The sequence below is a fragment of the Achroia grisella genome, unplaced genomic scaffold, assembly GCF_030625045.1.
Source record: "Achroia grisella isolate CSIRO2021 unplaced genomic scaffold, CSIRO_AGI_Agris_v1 utg3071, whole genome shotgun sequence".
In the NCBI taxonomy this organism is placed as follows: domain Eukaryota; kingdom Metazoa; phylum Arthropoda; class Insecta; order Lepidoptera; family Pyralidae; genus Achroia; species Achroia grisella.
In genome coordinates, this window is record NW_026712790.1 from 821,834 (window position 1) to 846,807 (window position 24,974).

At 33.3% G+C, this 24,974-nt stretch overlaps 1 protein-coding gene across 1 annotated transcript in view; it reads left to right on the forward strand.

Moving 5' to 3' along the window:
- The window catches only part of LOC131843394 (neural cell adhesion molecule 1-B-like), a 119,922-nt gene that overhangs the window by 39,671 nt on the left and 55,277 nt on the right, over positions 1–24,974 (forward strand). The window contains exon 8 of the mRNA XM_059192024.1: positions 11,397–11,551. Coding sequence (XP_059048007.1) covers positions 11,397–11,551 — 155 coding nt within the window. The remainder of the gene's footprint in view (positions 1–11,396; positions 11,552–24,974) is intronic.

Sequence of the window (24,974 nt, forward strand, 5' to 3'; positions counted from 1 at the left end):
ACATAGAAATCGCTACGCACTCATTATTAGTGTAATCAAATAATATTGTCAGTGCTATCGATTTAAAGTTTTTCTATATAAACATTATTATCGTTAACGAATTCTTCAATTTTATAGTAAGCTTTCTTGCAAAGGAAGTATTTTATATGACATTTAAATCTTTTTTCAGGCAGATTTATAACAGACTCCGGTATTTTGTTGTGAATGTTTATAACATCATGAATATTAAAATCATCAAAAAAAATACATCATAGGTATTTTGTAGTCATAAAATATTTCATTACCTGTACATCTTACTCCTTCCTTCGTCACATAATTAAATCGCAACAAAATTGCAATTTAGGTAAATATATAAATTTTTTTTTTTAATTATCTAAATAATATATGTATAATAAGACAAATGTCTTATCTAATATATATATATGTATCAGTTATCTAGTACACATAACACAAGCTTTAGCTAGCCTAACTTGGGTCTAGATGGCGCTCTGGGAATTGTCCTGAGATTATTATTTAAATTGTAAGAAATCGGTAAAAAATAAAATCTTACGTCAGGAACGCTATGCATGGTCAAATACGGTTCTAAGTGATCTATAATAACAAGGCATTAAAACTTTCCACCCATTTTCCAAACATCTAAATATATATAACTCAAAGATGACTGACATAATGATCTATCAACGCACAGCCCAAACCACTGGACGGATCGGGCTGAAATTTGGCATGCAGGTAGATGTTGTGACGTAGGCATCCGCTAAGAATGGATTTTGATTAATTCTACCCCCAAGGAGATAAAATGGGGGATGAAAGTTTGTATGAAACATTGTCAATTTTAACCGATCGGGCTGAGACTTTGCATGCATAAAGCTACTATGACGTAGGCATCCCCTAAGAAAGAATTTTGATAAATTCCACATTGGGCAAAAGCTAGTTATATACATGTGGTTAGGTTGGCGTGTTGATACGAAGAGAAGGAGTGATATTAATAAAAGATTGAATATATGACGGTGTATAGAATATCAGAATTAAAAATAACAAATAATAATTAATTTAACAACTTATTTAGATCAGTAATTTGCAAGCGAATGAATTTGACATTTTACAATCTATTTTTTATTAAATGTATCTGTGTTATATGGCTAGTTCATGCAAGAAGGTTGGTAGCATACATACATATATATTATTAAGAGAATTAAATGTTAACGTTTTAAATTAACAAAAAGTATTTGGTGCTTTTTTTATTATTGTACACCTCTATTATGATTTTGCTAATTTAAAAACGGGCCACTACATTCACAAATCATGCATCTAATATATTAGGTCCGTATACAAAAGAAAGTATTTCATTTACACACGTAAATCGCCAACGCGTATAATTCAACAAATGATTTATTCAATTTAATTAATTGCACATTGTAATATTGAATAAATCGTTGTTATATGGTACTTAATGGGATTGTTTCACGAACTCACTTGGCGGCAATAAAAAAACCATTTGTATAATACGAAGCGAAGGGCCGGGCGTATGCGTATATCTTATGTCCTTGAACAATTCACATAGCGCCATCTAGTCCCGAGTTAAGCTACCTAAAGCTTATGTTATTGGTACTAGATAACTGATAAATACATAGATATATAGAAAACACTCAGACCGATACTAACAATCATACTCATGAATGCTTGTGTCGTGCGAGGAATCGAACCCGCGACCATCGGAAGTAAAGCGGTGTGCTAAATCGCTAATCCACCGAGGTATGACGATGTGATAAAGATAATAATAATATCTCAGGACAATTCACACAGCGCCATCTAGTCTCAAGTTAGGCAGAACTTTTGTAATGGGTACTAGACTGATATAAATTCATAAATACTTCATTCAAGAAACAAACAATCATTTTTGAAGATCTATATACCTATGTTAGGTAAAATATTGGTTAGTCCTTTCCCAGCGGTAGAATCAAAAAACTTGACTATTCAAAAGTGTATATTAAGTTTATTTGAATAAAGATTATTTCTATTTCTATTCCACCACTGCCCATCAACCGCTTTCTGTTCTTACCTGATGGTTAGCTGGTAGAGTATGCCATATGGCATTCAGCTCGCCAAATTGTACAATTTGAAATGAAAAGAATTAAAAGAATAAATAAAATTTTTAAATGAATCAATAAAGTCATGTTTATGAATACAAATTTACTATCTTATAATTCTTTCATTACGATTCTATAACAAACTGCCAAAATCTACACTAAATCTGACAGAGAGGCAATTCAAATTTTATATTAAACAAATGTTATGTAAAAAAGTCTATTATAAAGATAGATGAATTTATAGATGATAGCAATATATAGCAAGAATAAGTTTATTTGCGGACAACGTTATAATTTATTTTTCATACTGCTTTCTTGATATATGATAGCGTAGCGGCTTTTGTATTGATTGCCGCATGCATCCTCATGTAAAATGCGAATACTGTAACTACCATATAGTAATTTTAAGTAGCTGTGTCATGGTCGAGTGGAATGAGTAGTCATGCTCGCTAAAATGTCCAGACATGTGGCGGCGTGGTGGGCCGGGTCTTTGGGGGCCCTAAAATATGGTCGAGCGCAGTGATGGCTGGCTCATCCGACTTACTCGTGAACGAGTGCTGCTTGTAGGGACTGGTCTGCTCTTATCACTACGACTGATTTAATCTTATTGTATATTTATATTTGACCCTAATAAATTAGTGCTGGTTGGTAGTTTGTATTCACACGTTTCGACTTGTAAATGTAAACTTACAAGGATTATTTAAAAGAACAACACACAAGTTTCTTGCTCGTTCTTCTTGTGATGAGACAGCTTTCCGAATGAGCGGTAGATAAAAAAAATGTCATAACCATTCAAAAGTGCTTAAATTGAGTTTATTTGAATAAATGATTTTCTATTCTATTCTTGTATATCTATTACAGACTCATGATATGTCAAATCTACTGTCAGTTTGGGGTGCTTTCGGGCTGAGAAGAACTGACAAGAAGCTCTTATTATTTTCATATGTGTTTGAACATGATTATAAGTAGACATATGAATTATTAAATTTAATTAGATAGAATTACTTATCATTACACAGTATAAAATAAAGTCGCTGTAGCTGTCGGTCCCAATGTATGCTTAAATCTTTAAAACTACGCAACGGATATTGAAGCGGTGTTTTTAATAGATAGAGAAATAGAAATAGAATAGAAATAATCTTTATTCAAATAAACTCATTACAAGCACTTTTGAATAGTCATATTTTGATTCTACCACTCATTCGGAATGCAGATTCATCACAAGAAGAACGAGCAAGAAACTTGTGTGTTGCTCTTTTTAATAGATGTTTTTTTTTATATAAATAATTACACTATAACAAGTAAGAGGCATGCGATAATCAACATAGAAATCGCTACGCACTCATTACTAGTGTAATCAGATATTGTCAGTGCTATGGGTTTAAAGTTTTTCTATAAAAACATTATTATCGTTAAGAGTGATTCAAGAGGAAGGTTTATATGTATAATACATGTACACTCGGGCGAAGCCGGGGCGAGTATCTAGTAATTTATATACAAAAACGAATACATATAAAATGACATGTATATTTTTGGCACCGTCTGTATAAGAATCTCTTTCAGAGCCGTAACTACATTTTCATGAATATAACAAGTGTGGGCGGCCGAACGTATTCCAGTATCAATACATAATAGGAAAATATTAGTTTCTTTCACGGCCGGATCTCAATTAGTGTATGTGACAGTCTTGTTTTACTTCAACTATGGAGATATAATCTGTACATATAAATAAAATTGGAGTGTCTGTTTGTAATATTGAAATAACCGTTTTTTACTACATGCATATGAATATAAATACGGTACACACGACAAAATAACATTTTTGTCTGTCGGTCTGTTTCGGCTAATATCTGAAATGGCTGGACCGATTTTGACGGGACTTTTTTTGGTAGGTTGCTGATGTAATAAGGAGTAACTTAGGTTACTTTTAGTTTAGATTTTTTTTATTGTAGAAAAAAATTTATAAAAATAAATTCCACGCGGACGAAGTCGCGGGAACAGCTAGTAATAATAATATAATAAAAATCTCAGGACAATTCACACAGCGCCATCTAGACCCAAGTTAAGGTAGCTAAAGCTTGTGTTATGGGTACTAGACAACTGATACAAATACATAGATAATTTTTTTTCATAAATACATACATATTATACATAGAAAACACCCAGACCGATACAAACAGTCATACTCATGAATACAAATGTTTATGCCGTGCGAGGAATCGAACCCGCGACCGTCGGACGTAAAGCGGTGTTCTAGACCACTAGACCATCGAGGTTGTCAAATTATATTATTGTATGAAAGGTATGAGCACCCCACCTACTTCAAAGTGAAAATCCGTGTAAACATCTGGGTCTCATTAAACTTGCTGAAACAAAGTTAATTATAAATTAACATATAGCTACCCGCCCGCCCTCCGCCCCGCCCTCCGCCCGGCTCACTGCGACATACCATGTTCACTGCAATACAACACTTCATTGCTTCAAAGACAACAACAAACAGTCGTTATTTATACATATATATAAAGGATGTATTGGAATGAACATAGAATACTTTTTATACACACATTTTGCTACTTCAGCGTCATCTAGGTATTTAGTGGATTTAATGCGAGCGAAGTCACGGTTAAATGCTGGTAATAAATATAATTACATAATCTAAATATATGTATATAACTCAAAAGTGACTGACATAGTGATCTATCAACGCACAGCCCAAACCACTGAACGGATCGGGCTGAAATTTGGCATGCAGGTAGATGTTATGACGTAGACATCCGCTAACAAAGGATAAATTCCACCCCTAAGGGGATAAATTAACGCAAGCGAAGCCGCGGGCAAAAGCTAGTCTATACATATGAATAAAATTGGAGTGTCAGTTTGTAATATTGAAATAACAGTTTTTTACTACACGCATATGAATATAAATGCGGTACGTACACAAAAATATTTTTTTTTACTATTTTTGTCTGTCTGTCTGTTTGTTAATAACATCATTCTATATCAAACAATAGAGTGTAAAAAAACATAAATAATATGTATAAAGATGCGCCGTGCACAGTTACACACCCAGACCAATACGAATAATAATATTTATGAATACAAATGCAACCTGCCAGATATAGAACCCACGACCGTCGTAAGTAAGGTGTGCACAACCACGGAGCCTATATAATAAAGAAGAATATTCGAGAATTCCATGCTTTTACCCTTTCCGTTTGGTTTCTTTCAGTAGGTGGAAAATAACAATTGAATAATAGAATTGGGATCTCAATACAGTATTCAGCGGCTACACTCAGATTGAAATTGAAGTATGAAAAATTTATAAATCTTGCTCTTTCACACGGTGTACGGGAGTAGTTAGAATGAAATAGCATCTGTCTGTTGAGACCGAGCATATCGTTGTTGTATGTGCAAGATGGTATGGCTATTTCTATCAACTTTTACAAAAAACTGCCAGAGTCTGTACCCAATTGGCCAGTAAAATCGTTCAAATGTCTTATAAAATATTTTCTTTGTAAAAAAGCTTATTATAAAATTGAAGAATTTATAAATGATAATAATGTTTTTGTAAAACATATCTAACTTAAAATTCATATCGCTGACAATGTTATCTGATTGGACAGAGATTAAGTGCGTAGCGGTTTCTATGTTGATTGTCGCATGCCTAATCCTTGTTAATGTAAATATACTTACATCAATATTTATTTAAAAGAGCAACACACAAGTTTCTTGCTCATTCATCTTGTGACGAGTCTGCATTCCAAATGAGCAGTAGAATAAAAAACTTGACTATTCAAAAGTGCGTATATTAAGTTTATAAGAATAAAGATTATTTCTATTATATTCTAATCTATACCTAGAACAGCACACAAATAATATTTACTTAATAATAATAATAATATATAACCCTGGACAATTAACATAGCGCCATCTAATTCCACAGTAAGCAGAGCTTGTGTTATAGGTACTAGACAACTGATATAAATATTTTGATACTTTTTTTTGTTTATAATATACATAGAAACCACAAATCACAATCATACTCACGAATACAAATGTTTACATCGTGCGAGGAATCGAACCCGCGACCATCAGAAGTAAGATAGTGTGCTAAATCGCTAGACCATCAAGGCCGTGTTTGAAATACTCCTATAATCTTATAAACAGAACTCGTAACCTGGATGCGACCATAGTTTGTGCGATATTAGAGAAGGCCCACGTGGAGGCGACCGGTACGCCGATCAGTTATGGTTTAGTGAGTGGCGTTATCTCGCTGTAATGGCGCATCATTTTTATCTGGTGTAGAGATGTGTCAACTCGATTTGTCATAAATTCGAGACAACTCGAGTTCTGCTAAAATCGAGAGAACTTGAGTTGTGCTAAACTCGAGTTTACTCGAGTTGTGCTAAACTCGAGTTTACTCGAGTTGTGCTAAAGTCGAGTTCTGCTAAAATCGAGACAACTCGAGTTGTGCTAAATTCGAGTTCATTCGAGTTGTGCTAAATTCGACTTAACTCGAGTTGTGCTAAACTCGAGTTTACTCGAGTTGTGCTAAACTCGAGTTCATTCGAGTTGTGCTAAATTCAACTTAACTCGTGTTGTGCTAAATTCAGCTCGAGTTGTGCTAAATTCAACTTAACTCGTGTTGTCGTGTTGTGCTAAATTCGAGTTAGCTCGAGTTGTGCTAAATTCAACTTAACTCGTGTTGTGCTAAATTCGAGTTTCGAGTTGTGCTAAATTCGAATTAACTCGAGTTGTGCTAAATTCGAGTTGACTCGAGTTGACGCGAGTTGAATTCTCCCAACTCGAGTTAGAAATGAAAGAAGGTTAGTGAAAAAGCGAGAGCGTGATTCGGTCATTGGATTGGTCTCTTAGTATGTACTCCCGCCATTACATACCGCAAGTTTTTCTATCATATCACATCATACTATTTTCACTCGAAACGCCGTGTCTTAAAAACACCTTGTTTGGGATATTTTAGAATTGCCAGATTCCCAGTGAGTGGACGTGTAAAATATAAGAAATGCTCGGATTCATTTCAAATATGTAGGAAATACCAGCTCGTTATTGAAACTATTGACAATTAATGAAATGTTATTTTTTTCTAAACATTATTTGTTTTTAAAGAAACTTCTTACTTTAAAAAGAAATAATATTTTTAATGTAAGAAGTTATGATTTATGACTAATGTTTAGAATTTATAATGCTTTGATTACAGAATTATTATTTGTACTCTGGAAACAGCAGAATACGATGAAACTTATATTATACTAGCTGACCCGTCAAACGTTGTTTTGCCTTAAAATAAAAAAAAATTAGGGGTGGACTACCCCTAACATTTAGGGGGATGAAAAATAGATGTTGGCCGATTCTCAGACCTACTCAATATGCTCACAAAATTTCATGAGAATCGGTCAAGCCGTTTCGGAGGAGTATGGGAACGAAAACTGTGACACGAGAATTTTATATATAAGATATAATTTCCACCATTTCCAGCGTACAAATAGTAATTGTGTAATCCAATTCTGACAAATAAATATATTATTATCATTATAAAAAAAACACTCAAATAAGAAGAGTTTACCTGCAACTATGAATGTCCTCCATATGTCCTTCCACGGGTTTAAACTGCCATTTCCACTTCCCTATGGTTCGGTGAAGCTGTCAAGATTAGCTGCAGCCAATATTGGAATAGTTCGAAAAATTAAAAAAAAATTCTTCCAGGTAACTCGAGTTAATCCGAGTTAACTCGAGTTACTTGAATTTCAACTCGAGTTAACTCGAGTCGTGTTTATTACGAGTTAGCACATCTCTAATCTGGCGGTGTATCGCGGCGGCTCGTCTCTGACGACGTCACAAAGGCGAGTTATCTAGTCTCGAGACACTAAATATGAAGCCGATATTTTTAACCACCTTAAAAAAAGAGAATCGAATATCTAATTTTTTTTAATGAAATGCCAAACAGACCTATGGCTGATCAGCACCATCAACGCATCATTATCACCTGCTTCTTCCTTATCCCATTTTATTTGTGGTCGTAGTAATATGTTTTTCTCTTCCATTCATCTCTGTTCGCAGTCATCTCGTTATTTACTTCCTTTCTCACCATATCATCTTTCACACAGTCCATCCATCTCTTTTTCATCATCAAAACCATCACCAAAGTGATATCCTGGTTAATTCTAATCTGACGTACAAACGAATAAACATTCGTTTGTACGTCAGGTGATTAGAATTAGACAAAATTTCAAATTGTAGGTACAATTAATGTTTAATGAAATAAAATTACTGTACTACGTCATCATACCGCTAGTCATTAATCAATGAAAAAATAATAAGAAAAAATAATAATAGAATAGAATAGAATAGAATTCGATTCTTCGTATGGTACAAACGTACCATACGAAGAATCGAACCATCTGGTTAAACAATTAATAAGAGGACCATCGGATAGTAAAGCGGTGTGCTAAACCACTAGACCACCGAGGCTGTCATACATATTTTCATGTCATATATATTTTCATTTAATATTAGACATAGACACCTATATAAATATACATTGTAAATATGTTGTCGTCAAAAATTGTTTAATATAGGAACTGGGTTTGAATTCGTCTACTGGGTTTACACAAAAAAAAAAAAGTAATTCAATGGAGTTTCTTGCCAGTTCTTCTCGATTGAAATCTATATACTGAATTGAACCGTAGGGAAAAATTATAATATAAAAAATTTTACGTTCTATATGAATATACATTGTTAATAAAACTGGCTTTCAAAAAAAAGTAATTCAATGGAGTTTCTTGCCAGTTCTTCTCAATTGAATTTATATACTGAACTGGACGGTATAGAAAAAATAATAATAATACTTTATTTGCCAAATGTAGGAAAACAATAAGGTGTTAACAATGTTGTTGAGATCCGTACATTAACCTCGTAAGAGGTGTGCAAAATTTCAAATTGTAGGTACAATTAATGTTTAATGAAATAAAATTACTGTACTACGTCATCATACCGATAGTCATTAATCAATGATTTAAAAAAATAATAAGAAAAAATAATAATATAAAAAATTTGACGTTCATAAGCGGTTAAAATGTCCTACATGAATAAATAACTACAGTTATTAATTTATTATCATAATTTAATGCAACTAATTTAATCTTCCGGTTTCTTTATTTATAATGATTTAAAATGTCCTACATGAATAAATGAATTTTGAATTTGATTTTGAATTTGACACATCATAAAAGTCTGTAATAGTAGGTCTATTGAATGAATAAAGATGTTTTGATTTGATTTGGTTGATTTGTATACATCGGCTATTATTAGAGCTTAATAAACGTAACTCAGTGGTATTAATTTTACATCTATGACGTCACATCCGCCCGGTGACATCCGCGTCGCACGACGTAATCCCCCCGGAATGCTCTGTCATTTACGTAATTTTTATTTCTATGCTATTGTCGAGTGAAAATTGTACGCAGCCGCAACCCTCCAGAGCTCCATTAAAATGTATCACGTTTGGAAAATATTTACATTTTGTTTTAGGTATAGCGATATAGTTCCTTTATTTAATTAAAAGTCACTCACTACCTTCAACATATATTGTAAGAATATTTACAAGGGGAAGCGACGGTTCAGACAAACACAATACAGTTTATAACGTCGTGATAGAGAAAGTATTAAAATATGAACATTTTGTTTTAGGTGTCGTGATAGAAAAACTCGACCCTGAATGCATTCTATTCAAGGATCCAGTTTTTCGGAGTAATATTCAAAATTCAAAAATCATTTATTTATATTACAATTTTTCCCTACTGTTGAGTTCAGTATATAGATCCAATTGAGAAGAACTGGCAAGAAACTCAGTTGAACAACTTTTTTTTAAAACCAGTTTATTTACAATGCATATTTATATCAGTGTCTCAGTCTAATATTAAATTAAAATCCAGTGCATGAACAACTATTGCCATGCACGCTCGTCATTAAACTAATCGTTTAGTGAGTAATAAAATAAGGCTTTGCTCAGTAAATATGATTTAACAGATGTTTTGAATTTATTTAAGGGTAATTCCAATATATCCTTTGGTATCTTATTGTAAATTTTTATACCTATTCCCATAAAAGACCTATTGATTTTTTCTAAACGATACTTGGGGACAGCAAGTTTGTCTTTAAATCTAGTATTAATATTATGAATAGTGCTGTTTTTTGGAAACTGGTAAAGATTTTTGTGATCATGTAGAATATTTGAGAATACGACATTACATAAATATTTTTATTTCCTTAACGATTTTTGTCAATAAATTGACATTACATAAAAAATCGTTGCATTTATTTATTTCTTCATTTTTGCTCTGAATATAGATTTCTTTCATACGACATTACATAAATATTTTTATTTCCTTTGCTGATCGCATTTATTTATTTCTTCCTTTTTACTCTGAATATAGCATTTTTTTCATACGACATTACATAAACATTTTGGTTTCCTTTGCTGATCGCATTTATTTATTTCTTCATTTTTGCTCAGAATATAGCATTTTTTTTTCATACGACTACGTTTTTTATTAAGTTTATACACCTACACATGTATCCATTCTATTTAGAAGGGAATTCTAAATTACAAAAGCGAAAAGAAACAATACAGAAGTGGAATATAATTTATTGCCCTTCATAAAGCTTAAAAACTCATAAATCAAACAAATCTACGTCGTTCTAAAATAGCAGGTTATCCACTTCCTACGCTGTTCGCCTGGTAACAGGTACTTTACTTATAATTGAAGTATGTTTGAAGGTTACGACAAAGTTACTTATAAATGTTCGTGTTACATACTATTAATATATTATACTTACTAGCTGTACACGTGACTTCGTCCGCGTGGAATTTAACTTTATTAAAAGGAAAGTAGCTAAGTTACTCCTTATTACATCACCTACCTGCCAAAAAAGTTCAGTTAAAATCGATCCAGCCATTACGGAGATTAGCCGGAACGAACAGACAGACAGACAAAAAATGTAAAACATGTTATTTTGGTATACGTACCATATTTATATTCATATGCATGTAGTAAAAAACGGTTATTTCAATATTACAAACAGACACTCCAATTTTATTTATGTTATTTATGTTATTTATATATATATATTTGTTAGTAATTTATTTTAAATCTAATGTAAGTAAAATCATTATTTTATTATATTTAGACAATAGACTAAAAGTTGTTATAAGTTGGTACATCTTTACCTAATAAGTATACTAACAAAATGTTGTGTAATTGGTAGGTCAAATTTGATATGTGTGTGCAGGGCTCGGCTGCCGTCGTCGGAGCCGTCGTGGACGGTGCGCGGTCTGGAGTGGGAGGTTCGATTCCGGCTGGCGGCCGTCGCGCTCAACTCCAAGGGCCGCTCGCCGCCTGCCAGACTCGCGGATCTGCTCTTCCGGGACCCCGAGAAGAGAACCGGTAACCTGACACATCTATTACTTACTGTCTTACCATCCAGAGGCATCCCTCTACCTGCAGTACACGCTATGTTACTCCTATTTTGAGAATCAAATTTTAAAATGGATAAATTTGGAATTTATCTAATACAAATGATTAATTCGGTGGACCGACGATCTGGTCAAGATCGCGGGAAGGCATTGGATGCGAGCAGCGCAGGACCGATCGTCGTGGAGATCTTTGGGGGAGGCCTATGTCCAGCAGTGGACGTCTTCCGGGCTGCGATGATGATGATGATGATGAAATGATTAATTCATTAAACGAATAGGAATAGGTCATTGGGCTCCCTAAAATATGGTCGAGCGCAGTGATGGCTGGCTCATCCGTCATACTCGTGAACGAGTGCTGCTTGTAGGGACTGGTCTGCTCTTATCACTACGACTAATTTAATCTTATTGTGTATTTATGTTTGACCCAAATAAATTAGTGCTAGTTGGTGGTTTGTAATCACACGTTTCGACTTGTAAATGTGGACTTACTAGGATTATTCTATTCTATTCAAATTTTTTTTTTACTTATTGTTATATGTACACACTTTTTGGATGTATGTCACTTATATATTACGATGACATTAGAATATTATATATTAGAATGACATTGACTATATATATGATAAAATGGAAATCCCGCGCTCCATCCAGAATCTATTGAAGAACCCAGAAACTTACAAACCCATTTTTGAGTACGTTATATCAACTTTTCAAGATTTGTAACTTCTGAAGACAATTATTGGGAAAAAAATTATATAAGAAAATATTACTGAAGACAATGGCTGTATGGGCTGAGTCCTTTTGCCTTTCCCTATAAAGGGAGAAACCGAACCAAAAAAAAAATGTCATTGACTTTGACTTTTACACTTTACAATAACTGAGGGCTGACTGAATTGCAACACTTATATTATGCGTTTTCATTTACTAAACATACGAATGTATTATCCGAGAATTAAACGTAAAGAGTGGTTGATATATAATTTATATATCTACTAGCTGTTCCCGCAACTTCGTCCGCGTGGAGTTTAACTTTATTTTTCTAAAATAAAACTAGCCTAAGTAACTTAGGCGCCTTATTACATCAGCTACCTGCCAACAACAGTCCCGTTAAAATCGGTCCAGCCATTTCAGAGATTAGCCGGAACAAACAGACAGATAAAAAGACAAGACAAACAGACAGATAAAAATTTTAAAATGTTATTTTGATGCATGTACCGTATTATATTCATATGCATGTAGTAAAAAACGGTTATTTCAATATTACAAACAGACATTCCAATTTTATTTATATGTGTAGATTTATTGTTAACAAGTCGTTTCCTTGCGCGACAAAGCATAGTACAAAATTATTTTATACCACAAAGTAAGTGGCAAAAATTAATAGCAGTTATTGAATAAAGCAAACACATCCAAAATTAATTACTCCTAGCAAACACATACAAAATCGAAATCAATACAACCAACGCGTACTGACTCGTACGAACCAGACATTAGCTCTCATTAGATGGCTATTGAAATATACGAGTACCGCTCTCGCCCATCACTAGTTTTTGTTCTAAATCACTCAGCGAAACTCAATTTGGAGGGTAAGGAAGCGCGGGCGGGACAGGAAGCCCCTATATACGAGTTATTAGCCGAGGGAGAGCATCAGGCCCGCCGGGAAATGTATAAGTAACGGAGAAAAGTGGCGGCTAAACGGCTCCGAACGTTTGTTGCTGAGCCTAACTTGAGCATGTCGTGATTTCTTCATTTTGCGGGGCACAGTCGAGTCGCTGAATGATTTGCCCGCTGCCTCGCATTAGGCTTTTAAAACCAACGGATAAGATACTACAGATCTTATTATGGGACGCTCGTTGAATAAATTAGCATAGCCAAAATCTTAAACGGTCTACCTTCATTTCAAATTTACAAGTTCGAAGCCACAAGTCGACGGTTGGTAGATACGAGTAAGGTCGAGACCTTGAGAATTAATTGCTAAGATTGAAATATAAAACTTGAAAGTTATCATAGTGTCATTGGATTGAAATATCGTGTTTCATTTTTGAACTACTAAATTGATAATGAGACTTTTGGTGCGTTGCAGATTTAAACACAAGTAAGTCATATAATACAACAAATATTTATTTATTCTATTTCCATATATTATGCTAGCTACTAACCCCGGCTTCGCACGGGTGTACATGTATTGTACATATAAACCTTCCTCTTGAATCACTCTATTTATTAAAAGAACCGCTTCAAAATCCATTGCGTAGTTTTAAAGATTAGGGACAGACAGCGACAGCGACTTTGTTGTATGTAATGAGTTATATCAACAATTTTAGTCACGTTTGGTTTTGTTAATAAATAAGTTATATGCAACATTTGATTATTTTTATAAAAGAAAAAGAAAGATAGACTTTTTCTTTAAGATAAACTGCATTGAGTTAGAAAATATAAAAGTTGTATTAAATATAAAATGGCGATACTACGATAGCAAACCAACCATGCACTTGTACAATAAAATGTCACTTTCACCATAATGTAGATATTTAATATTATCACATCTGATATTACTTTTATAAGGATACTAACTACTCGCCCCTAACAATACAACACAATGTAATGAAAACTGTGAAATTAGTAGTAGTGTAAGATTTATATAATTGTATATGCATATTAGTAAATGTAACTGGCTCCTAATAAAGATAGGTGACACTGCATGTTGTCAACTCACCCGGCCGGCCAGCGGTGGTTCTGGACCAGACGGATAAGGTCTGCCTCGGTGTCACTGTTAGGCAAATTGTAACATCTCGGCTGGAGTTGTACAAAAGTGGAAATTAAAGAAATATAATAAATAATATTAAAAAAAGACTAATATTAAAAAATTTAAAAAAAAAACTACTCACCCCGGGACTTGTATCACTCTATCTATAAAAAAAATATGTCTGCATAAATAGGGACGGACAACGACAGCGACTTTGTTTTATACTATGTAATGATAAAAAATTACATACATGACACATATTTATCACTATGTCCTTAAAATTTAGTTGCGTGTTTGAGACAGCCAAGGAGCTAGGCCCATAGAAGTATTTCCTGGATCAATAACTCTTGAGTAGGGCGCACGTTTCGCCTGCAACCTCAAGATAATCCCATTTTAATTAAACGAGGCTCGGATTTACCGGCGAGATTAATCAAGAGCCTCTCTCTGAATGCGTCGACTTGGTACCGGCTCACCTCCAGTCTCCCACTCCCTTGAATCTAATTACATGATGACGAGACAAGCCAACTCGCAGGAAGTCACTTGTCATCTGTAGCGGCCACTTCAAACGACTCCACTCTCTAATGGATCACTGTAATTAGCAAACATTTAGAATAATTTTATCTGGGTACTGTGAAGCTTTTTAATCTAATAAACATGGTGTAATCACTGATCACTGACGAGGGTCATACTACGGTTATTAGACTAACTGAAATGCAGATGAGGTTTAGAATAATATCGGAATTGGTAGATAATAATAATAATCTCAGGACAATTCACACAGCGCCATCTAGACCCAAGTTAAGCTAGTTAAAGCTTGTGTTATGAGTACTAGATAACTGACACGAATATTTGATAAATTAGACTAAAGTCTCAGACTAAAGTAGCCGTCAGGCGGGAGTTGGCCTTTAGCCGAGACATAAGTCCTTCCGCGGTTTTGAAGTGCCATCTGCACTCGCTCCAAGGCCAACTGCGGCAAACAGCGTTAACGTAGTCCGCAAAAAAAAATGTAAATGCATAGAAAACACCCAGACCGCTACAAACAATTATACTCATGAATACAAGGAATCGAACCCGCGGCGGAAGTAAAGCGGTGTGCTAAACCGCTAGACCACTGAGGTCGTCAGATGAAGGCATTGCGCAGAGAAAGTTGCAGGAAACAATATGGATAATGGAACAATTAATTTATTAATTATTCATTCACGTATGTTATATTTGGATACCGCGATTTAATTATCTCGCGGCCACACCGTTGCCTAGTTACGACGTTGAGAGGAAATAACAAATCTGTCATTCGAGACAGATGCTTTTTTGTATATGCATCCATCACTATCTTATATATAAAATTCTCGTGTCACAGTTTTCGTTCCCATACTCCTCCGAAACGGCTTGACCGATTCTCATGAAATTTTGTGAGCGTATTGAGTAGGTCTGAGAATCGGCCAACATCTATTTTCATCCCCCTAAATGTTAGGGGTAGTCCAACCCAAAAAAAATTTTTTTTTTCGACAAATTTTTATTTTTTATTTTTTTATGATACAACATACAAAAATACATACAATCCTAAATATTCACCCTTCTATCATCAACCCCTATTTTTTATAGCGTTATTAATTAATAATTAAAATGGCAAAGCAACGTTTGCTGGGACAGCCAGTATAGTATAAAACAAAGTCGCTGTCGCTGTCTGTCCATCCCTATGTATGCTTAAATCTTTAAAACTACGCAACGGATTTTGAAGCGGTTTCTTTTAATAGATAGAGAGATTCAAGAGGAAGGTTTAATTGTATAATACGTGTACACCCGTGCGAAGCAGGGGCACACGCCCCTAGCTAGTTGTAAATATTTCATCAATATACATAATGTAAATAGTCATCACTGGACTCATCATTTCATCACCTCCTTTCCTGCTGCTGCTACAATACAGCACACAATATATATAAATTCAAATTCAAATTCAAAAATCATTTATTCATGTAGGCCATTTTAGCCGCTTATGAACGTCAAGTTTTTACATTATAATTTTTCCCTACCGTCCAGTTCGGTATATAGATCCAATTGAGAAGAACTGGCAAGAAACTCAATTGAATTACTTTTTTTTTAAAATCCAGTTTATTTACAATGCATAGGTATTTATATAGGTGTCTATGTCTAACATTAAATGAAACATGAAAACTATTGCCTTGCACGCTCGTCATTCAAGTAATCCTTTGGTATTTTATTGTAAAAATTTATATCTATTCCCATAAAAGACCCATTGACTTTTCTAAACGATACTTGGGGACAGCAAGTTTGTATTTAAATCTAGTATTAATATTATGAATATTGCTCTTTTTTGGAAATAAGTCAAAATTTTCATGAACATATAGGATATTTGAATATATAAATTGAGAAGCAACGGTGAGAATATTTGCCTCTTTGAATTTCTCTCTTAATGAGTCACGACTCTTCATACAGTAGATCGCTCGAACGGCACGTTTTTGTAATATGAATATATTTTTAATATCTGCCGCTTTTCCCCATAATAATATTCCATAAGAGAGTAAACTATGAAAATTACTAAAATAGACTAATCTAGCAGTATCAGTATCAGTGTACTGTCTAACCTTACGCACGGCAAAAGCTGCTGAACTCAGTTTCGCTGCAAGATTTTGAATTTGTGGACCCCATTGTGTTTTATTATCTAATGTGATTATAAAACACAATGGGGTAGATATAGATAGATAGATATATAGATAAATGCTTTATTCAACAATCACAAACACATAGAATACATGAAATACATTTTTGAGGAGGTGGCTTTATGTATCGCAATGATGAAGAGGAAGCCAACTCTACATGGGATAAACTGTACACTGTAGATATAAATACAATATAAATATATAAATATTTATATATATAAATAATATATACATAATACATAAATATGTTTAATACATAAATATATTGATCCAACATGTGTTAAACTATAAAGTAGATTGAGTTCATCGCCTATACAAATCAATATCAGTCAATGATTGCTAGAATTAACCAGCGTTGACACTATAGCCATGATGTGTGTAAAGAATAGAATAGAATGAAGAAATCCTTTATCCAAATAAACTTAATAAAAACAATATTGAATAGTCATAACATTTTCTTAATATATATCGTTCGGAAAGCTGTCTCATCACAAGAAGAACGAGCAAGAAACTTGTGTGTTGCTCTTTTAAATAATCCTTGTAAGGTTACATTTACAAATCGAAACGTGTGAATACAAACTACCAACCAGAACTTATTTATTATGATCAACCTGTATTTGTAAATGATAATAATGTTTTTGTAGAAAATATCTAACTTAAAATTCATAGCGCTGACAATGTTTTCTGATTGAAAGGAGATTAAGTGCGTAGTGATTTCTATGTTAATTGTCACATGCCTAATCGTTGTTAATATAAATCTAATTAAAACAATATTTATTCAAAAGAGCAACACACAAGTTTCTTGCTTATTCCTCTTGTGATGAATCTGCATTCTGAATATATAAATAATAAAACTTGACTATTCAAAAGTGCTTATATTAAGTTTATTTGAATAAATATTATTTCTATTTCTATTTCAGTCGTAGTGATAATTTACTAGCTCCACCTGTATTTGCTAGTCTACAGCACACGGGTTCTCTTCAATGTTTCGCCTCAAAGCGTCCCTCCGCGGTTGGATTATATCCAATGCTGTCCGAACATCAATCTGATTTCATTTACTGCAGCAATTTAAAAGTAATTATACTGTACATTGCGTTTTCATTTACTAAAAATACGAATTTATTTTACGAGAATTAAACGTAAAGGGTTGTTGATATATAATTCATATATCTACTAGCTGTTCACGCGACTTCGTCCGCGTGGAATTGAGCTTTATTTTTCTAAAATAAAAGTAGCCTAAGTTACTTCTTATTACGTCAGCTACTTACCAAAAGTCCCGTCAAAATCGGTCCAGCCATTTCAGAGATTAGCCGGAATAAACAGACAGACAGGCAAAAAATGTAAAAAATGTTATTTCGGTGTATGTACCGTGTTTATATTCATATGCATGTAGTAAAAATCGGTTACTTCAATATTACAAACAGACACTCCAATTTTATTTATATGTATAGATAATCTGTAGGTTAAACGTAATCGTCATTGAAGATTTTTAATATTATAGTATTATTTTATTTATACTCTGTATTGCAACAAATACAGAACGGAAATTGAAACCTATACATATAAATAAAATTGGAGTGTCTGTTTGTAATATTGACATCACTGTTTTTTACAACTTGCATATGAATATAAGGTACATACACCAAAATAACATTTTTCACAATTTTTGTCTGTCTGTCTGTATGTTCCAGCTAATCTCTGAAATGGCTGGATTTTGACGGGACTTTTATTGGCAAATAACTGATGTAATAAAAAGTAACTTAGGCTATCTTTATTTTAGAAAAATAAAGTTAAATCTCACGCGGACGAAGTTGCGAGTAAAGCTAGTATATTACTAAAGGATGAATCAATAAATCTTAATGACCTCTAAGAGAACACTACTTAGAGATAATACCGCCTATTGTTACCTCTCTATATCTTGCTTCTTCTCTCTCTCTCATCTCTTCTAGTGATGTTTTTATATTTATTATATAAATACGACCTCAGTGGTCTAGCGGTCTGACACACCGCTTTACATCCGATGGTCGCGGGTTCGATTCCTCGCACGGCACAAACATTTGTATTCATGAGTATGATTGTTTATATCGGTCTGGGTGTTTTCTATGTATGATATGTATGTATATACGAAAAAAACTATGTATTTGTATTAGTTGTTTAGTACCCATAACACAAGCTTTAGCTAGCTTAACTTGGGTCTAGATGGCGCTGTGTGAATTGTCCTGAGATTATTATTATTATTTCCAATATATATATATCGGGTATTTTATAGTGATCACAAGGACGGGCGTATATCACCAATTATTATTATTATTCTTTACTTATTTATTTTCTCAGCTTTTGCTGGTTTACTCCACACTTATTATAATTATATAAATGTTAGTTTTTATTTGAAATTTTGCTGCAAGTATAAAAGAGTTCATTTTATTATTGTTAAGTTATACAGTACTACGTTTCTCGCTCAGTCAATTCGTTTGCCTTAACTATACATTTGTTTAGGTGTTTGTTTTGCTTTTTTACGGTATTGGCTTCACTCAACACAGCCGCCATTCTGTTAGTTTTCAATTTCCACTGATTGTTTGCAATGTTAAGCCACCGTCTCTCTGAGAGTGCCAGTGGAAATCAACCTAGATGGAAAGGTTCGTGTCGCTGCCGTGAACGGGCGGAGTATAAGGAAATCATAGTGGAAAATATAGGAAGTCAAGTGATGGCTGGCTCATCCGTCATACTCGTGAACGAGTGCTGCTTGTACTGGTCTGCTCTTATCACTACGACTGATTTAATCTTATTGTGTTTTTATATTTGAGCATAAATAAATTAGTGCTGGTTGGTAGTTTGTATTCACACGTTTCGACTTGTAAAATGTGAACTTACAAAGATTGTTTAACAGAGCAACATGCAAGTTTCTTGCTTATTCTTCTTGTGATGAGACAGCTTTCCGAATAAGCGGTAGATTTAGAAAAAATTGTTTACTATTCAAATGTGCTTAAATGAAGTTTATATGTATAAATTATTTTCTATTCTATTCTATTCATATATCTGTAAATTAACAGTTTTTAGGTTCTCGATACTATGTAATATCAGTTATATTACAATATTTAATTGTAAGGATCATGTATTTATATTCATATGCATGTAGTAAAAAACGGTTTTCAAATTACAAACAGACATTACAAAAATCTTGAATTATTTCCAAAAATCAGCAATATTCATAATATTAATAGTAAATTTAAAAACAAACTGACTTTCCCCAAGTATCGTTTAGAAAAAGTCTTTTATGGGTAGGTATAGGTAAAAAAATTTACAATAAGTTAAATCATATTTACTGAGCAAAGCCTATTACTCACTAAACGATTACTAAAATGACGAACGAGCATGGCAATAGTTGTTCAAGCACTGGATTTTCATTTAATGTTATACATAGACACCTATATAAATATACATTGTAAATAAACTGGCTTAAAAAAAAAGTAATTCAATTGAGTTTGCAAGTTCTTCTCAATTGGATCTATATACCGAACTGGACGGTGGGGAAAAATTGAAATTATAATTTAAAAAAATTGACGTTCATATGCGGCTAAAATGTTCTACATGAATAAATGATTTTTGAATTCTAATTCAAATTCGAATAATAGAATAGAATAGAATAACATCTATATATATATATATATAGGTGACTGACATAGTGATCTATCAACGCACAGCCCAAACCACTGGACGGATCGGGCTGAAATTTGGCATGCAGGTAGATGTTATGACGTAGGCATCCGCTAAGAAAGGATTTTGATTAATTCTACCCCCAAGGGGATAAAATAGGGGTTGAAAGTTTGTATGAAACTTTGTCAATTTTAAACCGATCTGGCTGAGACTTTGCATGCATAAAGCTACTATGACGTAGGCATTCCCTAAGAAAGGATTTTGATAAATTCCACCCCTAAGGGGATAAATTAACGCGAACGACAGGCAAAATCTAGTTTATAACATAAAACTTAACTTAAGTAACATTGTAATTTATATGTATAGATAAGGTAATGGAATAGTGATACTGCAGTAACCATAAAATATACAAATAAATCAAATATTATTAAACGAAATGGTGTTAAATAAATAAATTGAGTTATGGCGTATGTTTGTTTTATTTAAGCTCGATGGATGTCCATATTCGATGGTTCAATTGGATCTACGATAGATTTGGATATGACGCCAGCATATTTTTATTTGCTCCCAATTCGGATATTTGGCCATTTGTTAGGTGATATTTGAATAGCGTTCAACAGCCCGAGTGGAGTGGAGCCAACTCGCGTCGCACTAAATCAGCTGCTGAAAATGACGGCCGCCCGGCTAATCTACATTTTATTTCTGACAGACTTAAAAAACGGATCCAACGAAACGATGGGACATTCTCAATTCGTGTGCTTTTTTTCAATGTCACCGAATATCTTTGAAAATTCCACATAAATCTGGATGGTTCGTTTTGCAATAGTATTGGCTCTCGTTTTGGGCCTCGTTGAATTTGTCCCGACTACCTTGCATTTTCTGAATTACATTCAATACGCAATGTTCGAGTCGAAATAGTTTTATACTAGTACAACTAGATGGCGCTTTATTTTTCCATACATATTTCTAAAACACGCTATTAAGATTTTTTTGTCATACCTATTATATTATATTGATCTAAGCGTGCATATTTTTATATGCACGCTTAGATCAATATATGTACAGTTGTAACCTCATAACTGTATTTCATTCAATAAGTACAAACGGTCCTGATCTCCAGAACTTCGATTTTCTACATGGTCCTTCGAGCCGGATTGATATGGCTTGGTCAGGTTTTTGGTTTATTCGTACTCGACGGGCAGTGGATCGCTGTTCAAGGGGTACCATATGTTATTGGCGGGAAATGTTTCAATATTTATTGCATTCCATAATATTACATTGAAAGATGTTCATAATTGGTGCATTCTGATGTAAATAAATTATATATAAATAACCAATTTAAATATAACATTAATATTAAAGATAAATTAATGAAGTATCTGTTATTGGCTTTACTAACTATGTAATACTATATATTGTCTATAAATTGTATAAGCTGTTGATTACCTAAAATAAATAAAATAAAAAGTAAAATATATTCTGATAGAAAACTGTATATAAATATCAAAGCAAATTAAGATGCTGATTGATGTAAATGTTGGAATTCTACCGATATAGGATCAAAATGTGGGCGATAGAATGAGTGGACTGTATGTGTGATGTAAATCAAACAATGGATAGAAAATGGTAAATACTTATAATGAAGATACGTGTACAAATTGTTGTAAGACAAAAAGTGACAATAAAAATATATGACAATTCTATAAAGAAAATACATTCAAAATTGATAGAAAAATAAACATATAAAAATATGCAAACAGTTTGCAACAATGCTGATTAATGTCATTCAAATTCTACACGTGATCCCTTCTTTTGCGACAACATGCTACCCGGATCATCAAGATCTAAATGTCAAAAGGTAAAAAGTTTCTTTAGTTAGTGTCCTCGCGTTTTGTCAGACCTTTCATTTTATAGTCTACGGTAGATGCTCGGGTTGTACCGAAACTATAAAGATTCTGATAGGTGAAACTGATAAATGATACTGATAGAAACTTGATTAAAACTGTATGTTGAAACTTAAAATATAACTGATTAATGATTGTAATGAGTACGCGCGGCGTCCTTTATGACCGAATGCGAACTGATTTTAAATGAAATGTGAAATGTAAAATAAAATGTTAATGTTGCGAAATAATGTGCGATGCTAGCTCGTACAGTACAAAATATATCTTCTATACATATTCTAGTGTCACAGTGTTAGCTGCCATACTTCTCCGAAACGAATTAATTTAAAGATATATACTAGAATACGCCTTTGAATAGATTTTCATCTATTTTTTATACCTCTAACCAATAAGGGTGGCCCACCTCAACTTTTTTTAAATTTTGTTAATTTTTTTTATGGTTTCTAAATCACTCTTCTAGCGTGAACTCCTATTTTTAATAGCGATATTATTTACATGTCATTAAGTTTGCTGAGTAAACTAGTAATATTATAAACACACGTACTGCAAAGTTACTTGCCTTGTAATTATGTATTACAAGTTCAGATATGCAGTTGTTAATATTCGCATGTGATAACATCCATTCATCTCCATTATCACGGAAGGTTGTAAAATCGCAGTGACAGCAAACAACCAGAGATGAGACGGGCGCGAGGCGACGCCACACGAGTTGCGGTAGAGTCGTATTAATTTTGAACGAGGCTGCCGCATGATAAATATACGGCCGCAGGTGAGACGACTCCCGTTAGTTGAGTATCGACCGACTACGCTCAGCCCACACTCAATAATGTACCGCTCATGTCTCCCAAATACTTCTGCATACTGCTAACTCCTCTACATTCTCGAGCACGTGTTGTGTAACCGTTTGTATTCTCGGAGTATACTCGTACGCTGACGGAGACTATTGTCTATCGACAAACACTATGCAATAAATTATAGAAACATTCAGTAAATATTTATAGAAATTGCACAACTTGTATGTATCTATATGCGATGTTTAAATGCATAAGTTTCGTAGCACTTCTACGATGTCGTAGCGGGTCTACGAAAATTAGCTACGTGAAGTCGTAGCTTAGCCTACGAATATTGTCGTAGCGTTTTTTAGAACTAGCTATATTCTGCGACCTTTGCCATTTCAATTTCGATAAAAAGTGTCTTAAATGTTAATTTATAATATAACATTGCTAATAAATAATGAATTAAAAATCTGTCAGTCGTAAAGTTATGATGAACAAACAAAAGATTAATATATTTGTTTATTACATATCATGCCCGCTGTCTCTTTCCTAATATATAAAATTATCTTATCATAGATTTATTAACAAAACTCCTCCGAAACGACCAATTCTTATCAAATTTTATGTGTATACTGAATAATCTAGGTCTGAGAATAGAATATAAACTATTTTTTATACCTCTTAGTGGTAAGGTGTAATATACTACACATCCCAATATTTTTTTTATTTTTTGTACAAACTTTTTTTTTTATTCGACAAATCAATGTCGGGTCAGCTAGTAATCAAATATTTTTTAAATAGGTTATATACATATTGCCTTAATTTGTAACGACATAAATATACATTATTTGACCTATTTGGACCATATAGCAACTTTGATACACGAGTAACGATGCACCTGCGATACGCTGCCGAGGGCGCGCGGTGACTCGAGCCAGTTTACGAGCGTATAGCACTACTCAAGATATGACATCTCACGTGTATTTACACGTGCACTTAGTAGCTTCACAATAATTTAGTGCAGATGGCAGTGTAGTAAAACTGTAAGTTTCTCTCTCTTAGCTCTATATCCTAGCTATGTACCCCACATTTTGATGAGGTCAGTTTTCCTTATTTTTCTTCAGTACTTGACGTTGTCCTATATATCTAACAGATCAATATCTATCAGAAAGAAAAAAAAAGAAATTATTTTTTCTTCTTTCTTAAAATTACATCATGTCTTTAGCAATTACATTTTCTTTGTCTGTCAATCAAAACTGCATATAATGGTAATATTATAAATTTAAAAATACATATATGTATATTTAATTCAAATTAAAAAAAATTGTAATTATCATAACATGATTTCATGTAGGAAATACTCTTAAGATCGGCATATAGTATAAGCCGAGAAGATTCTGTTCTTTACTTCCCTTCATGAAACTCTACCTCATCTATACATATAAATAAAATTGGAGTGTCTGTTTGTAATATTGAAATAACCGTTTTTTACTACATGCATATGAATATAAATACGGTACATATACCAATTTTTTTATTTTTTTATTTTTGTCTGTCTGTTTGTCAGTTTGTTCCGGCTAATCTTTTTTTGGCAGGTAGCTGATATAATAAGGAGTGACTTAGGCTACTTTTATTT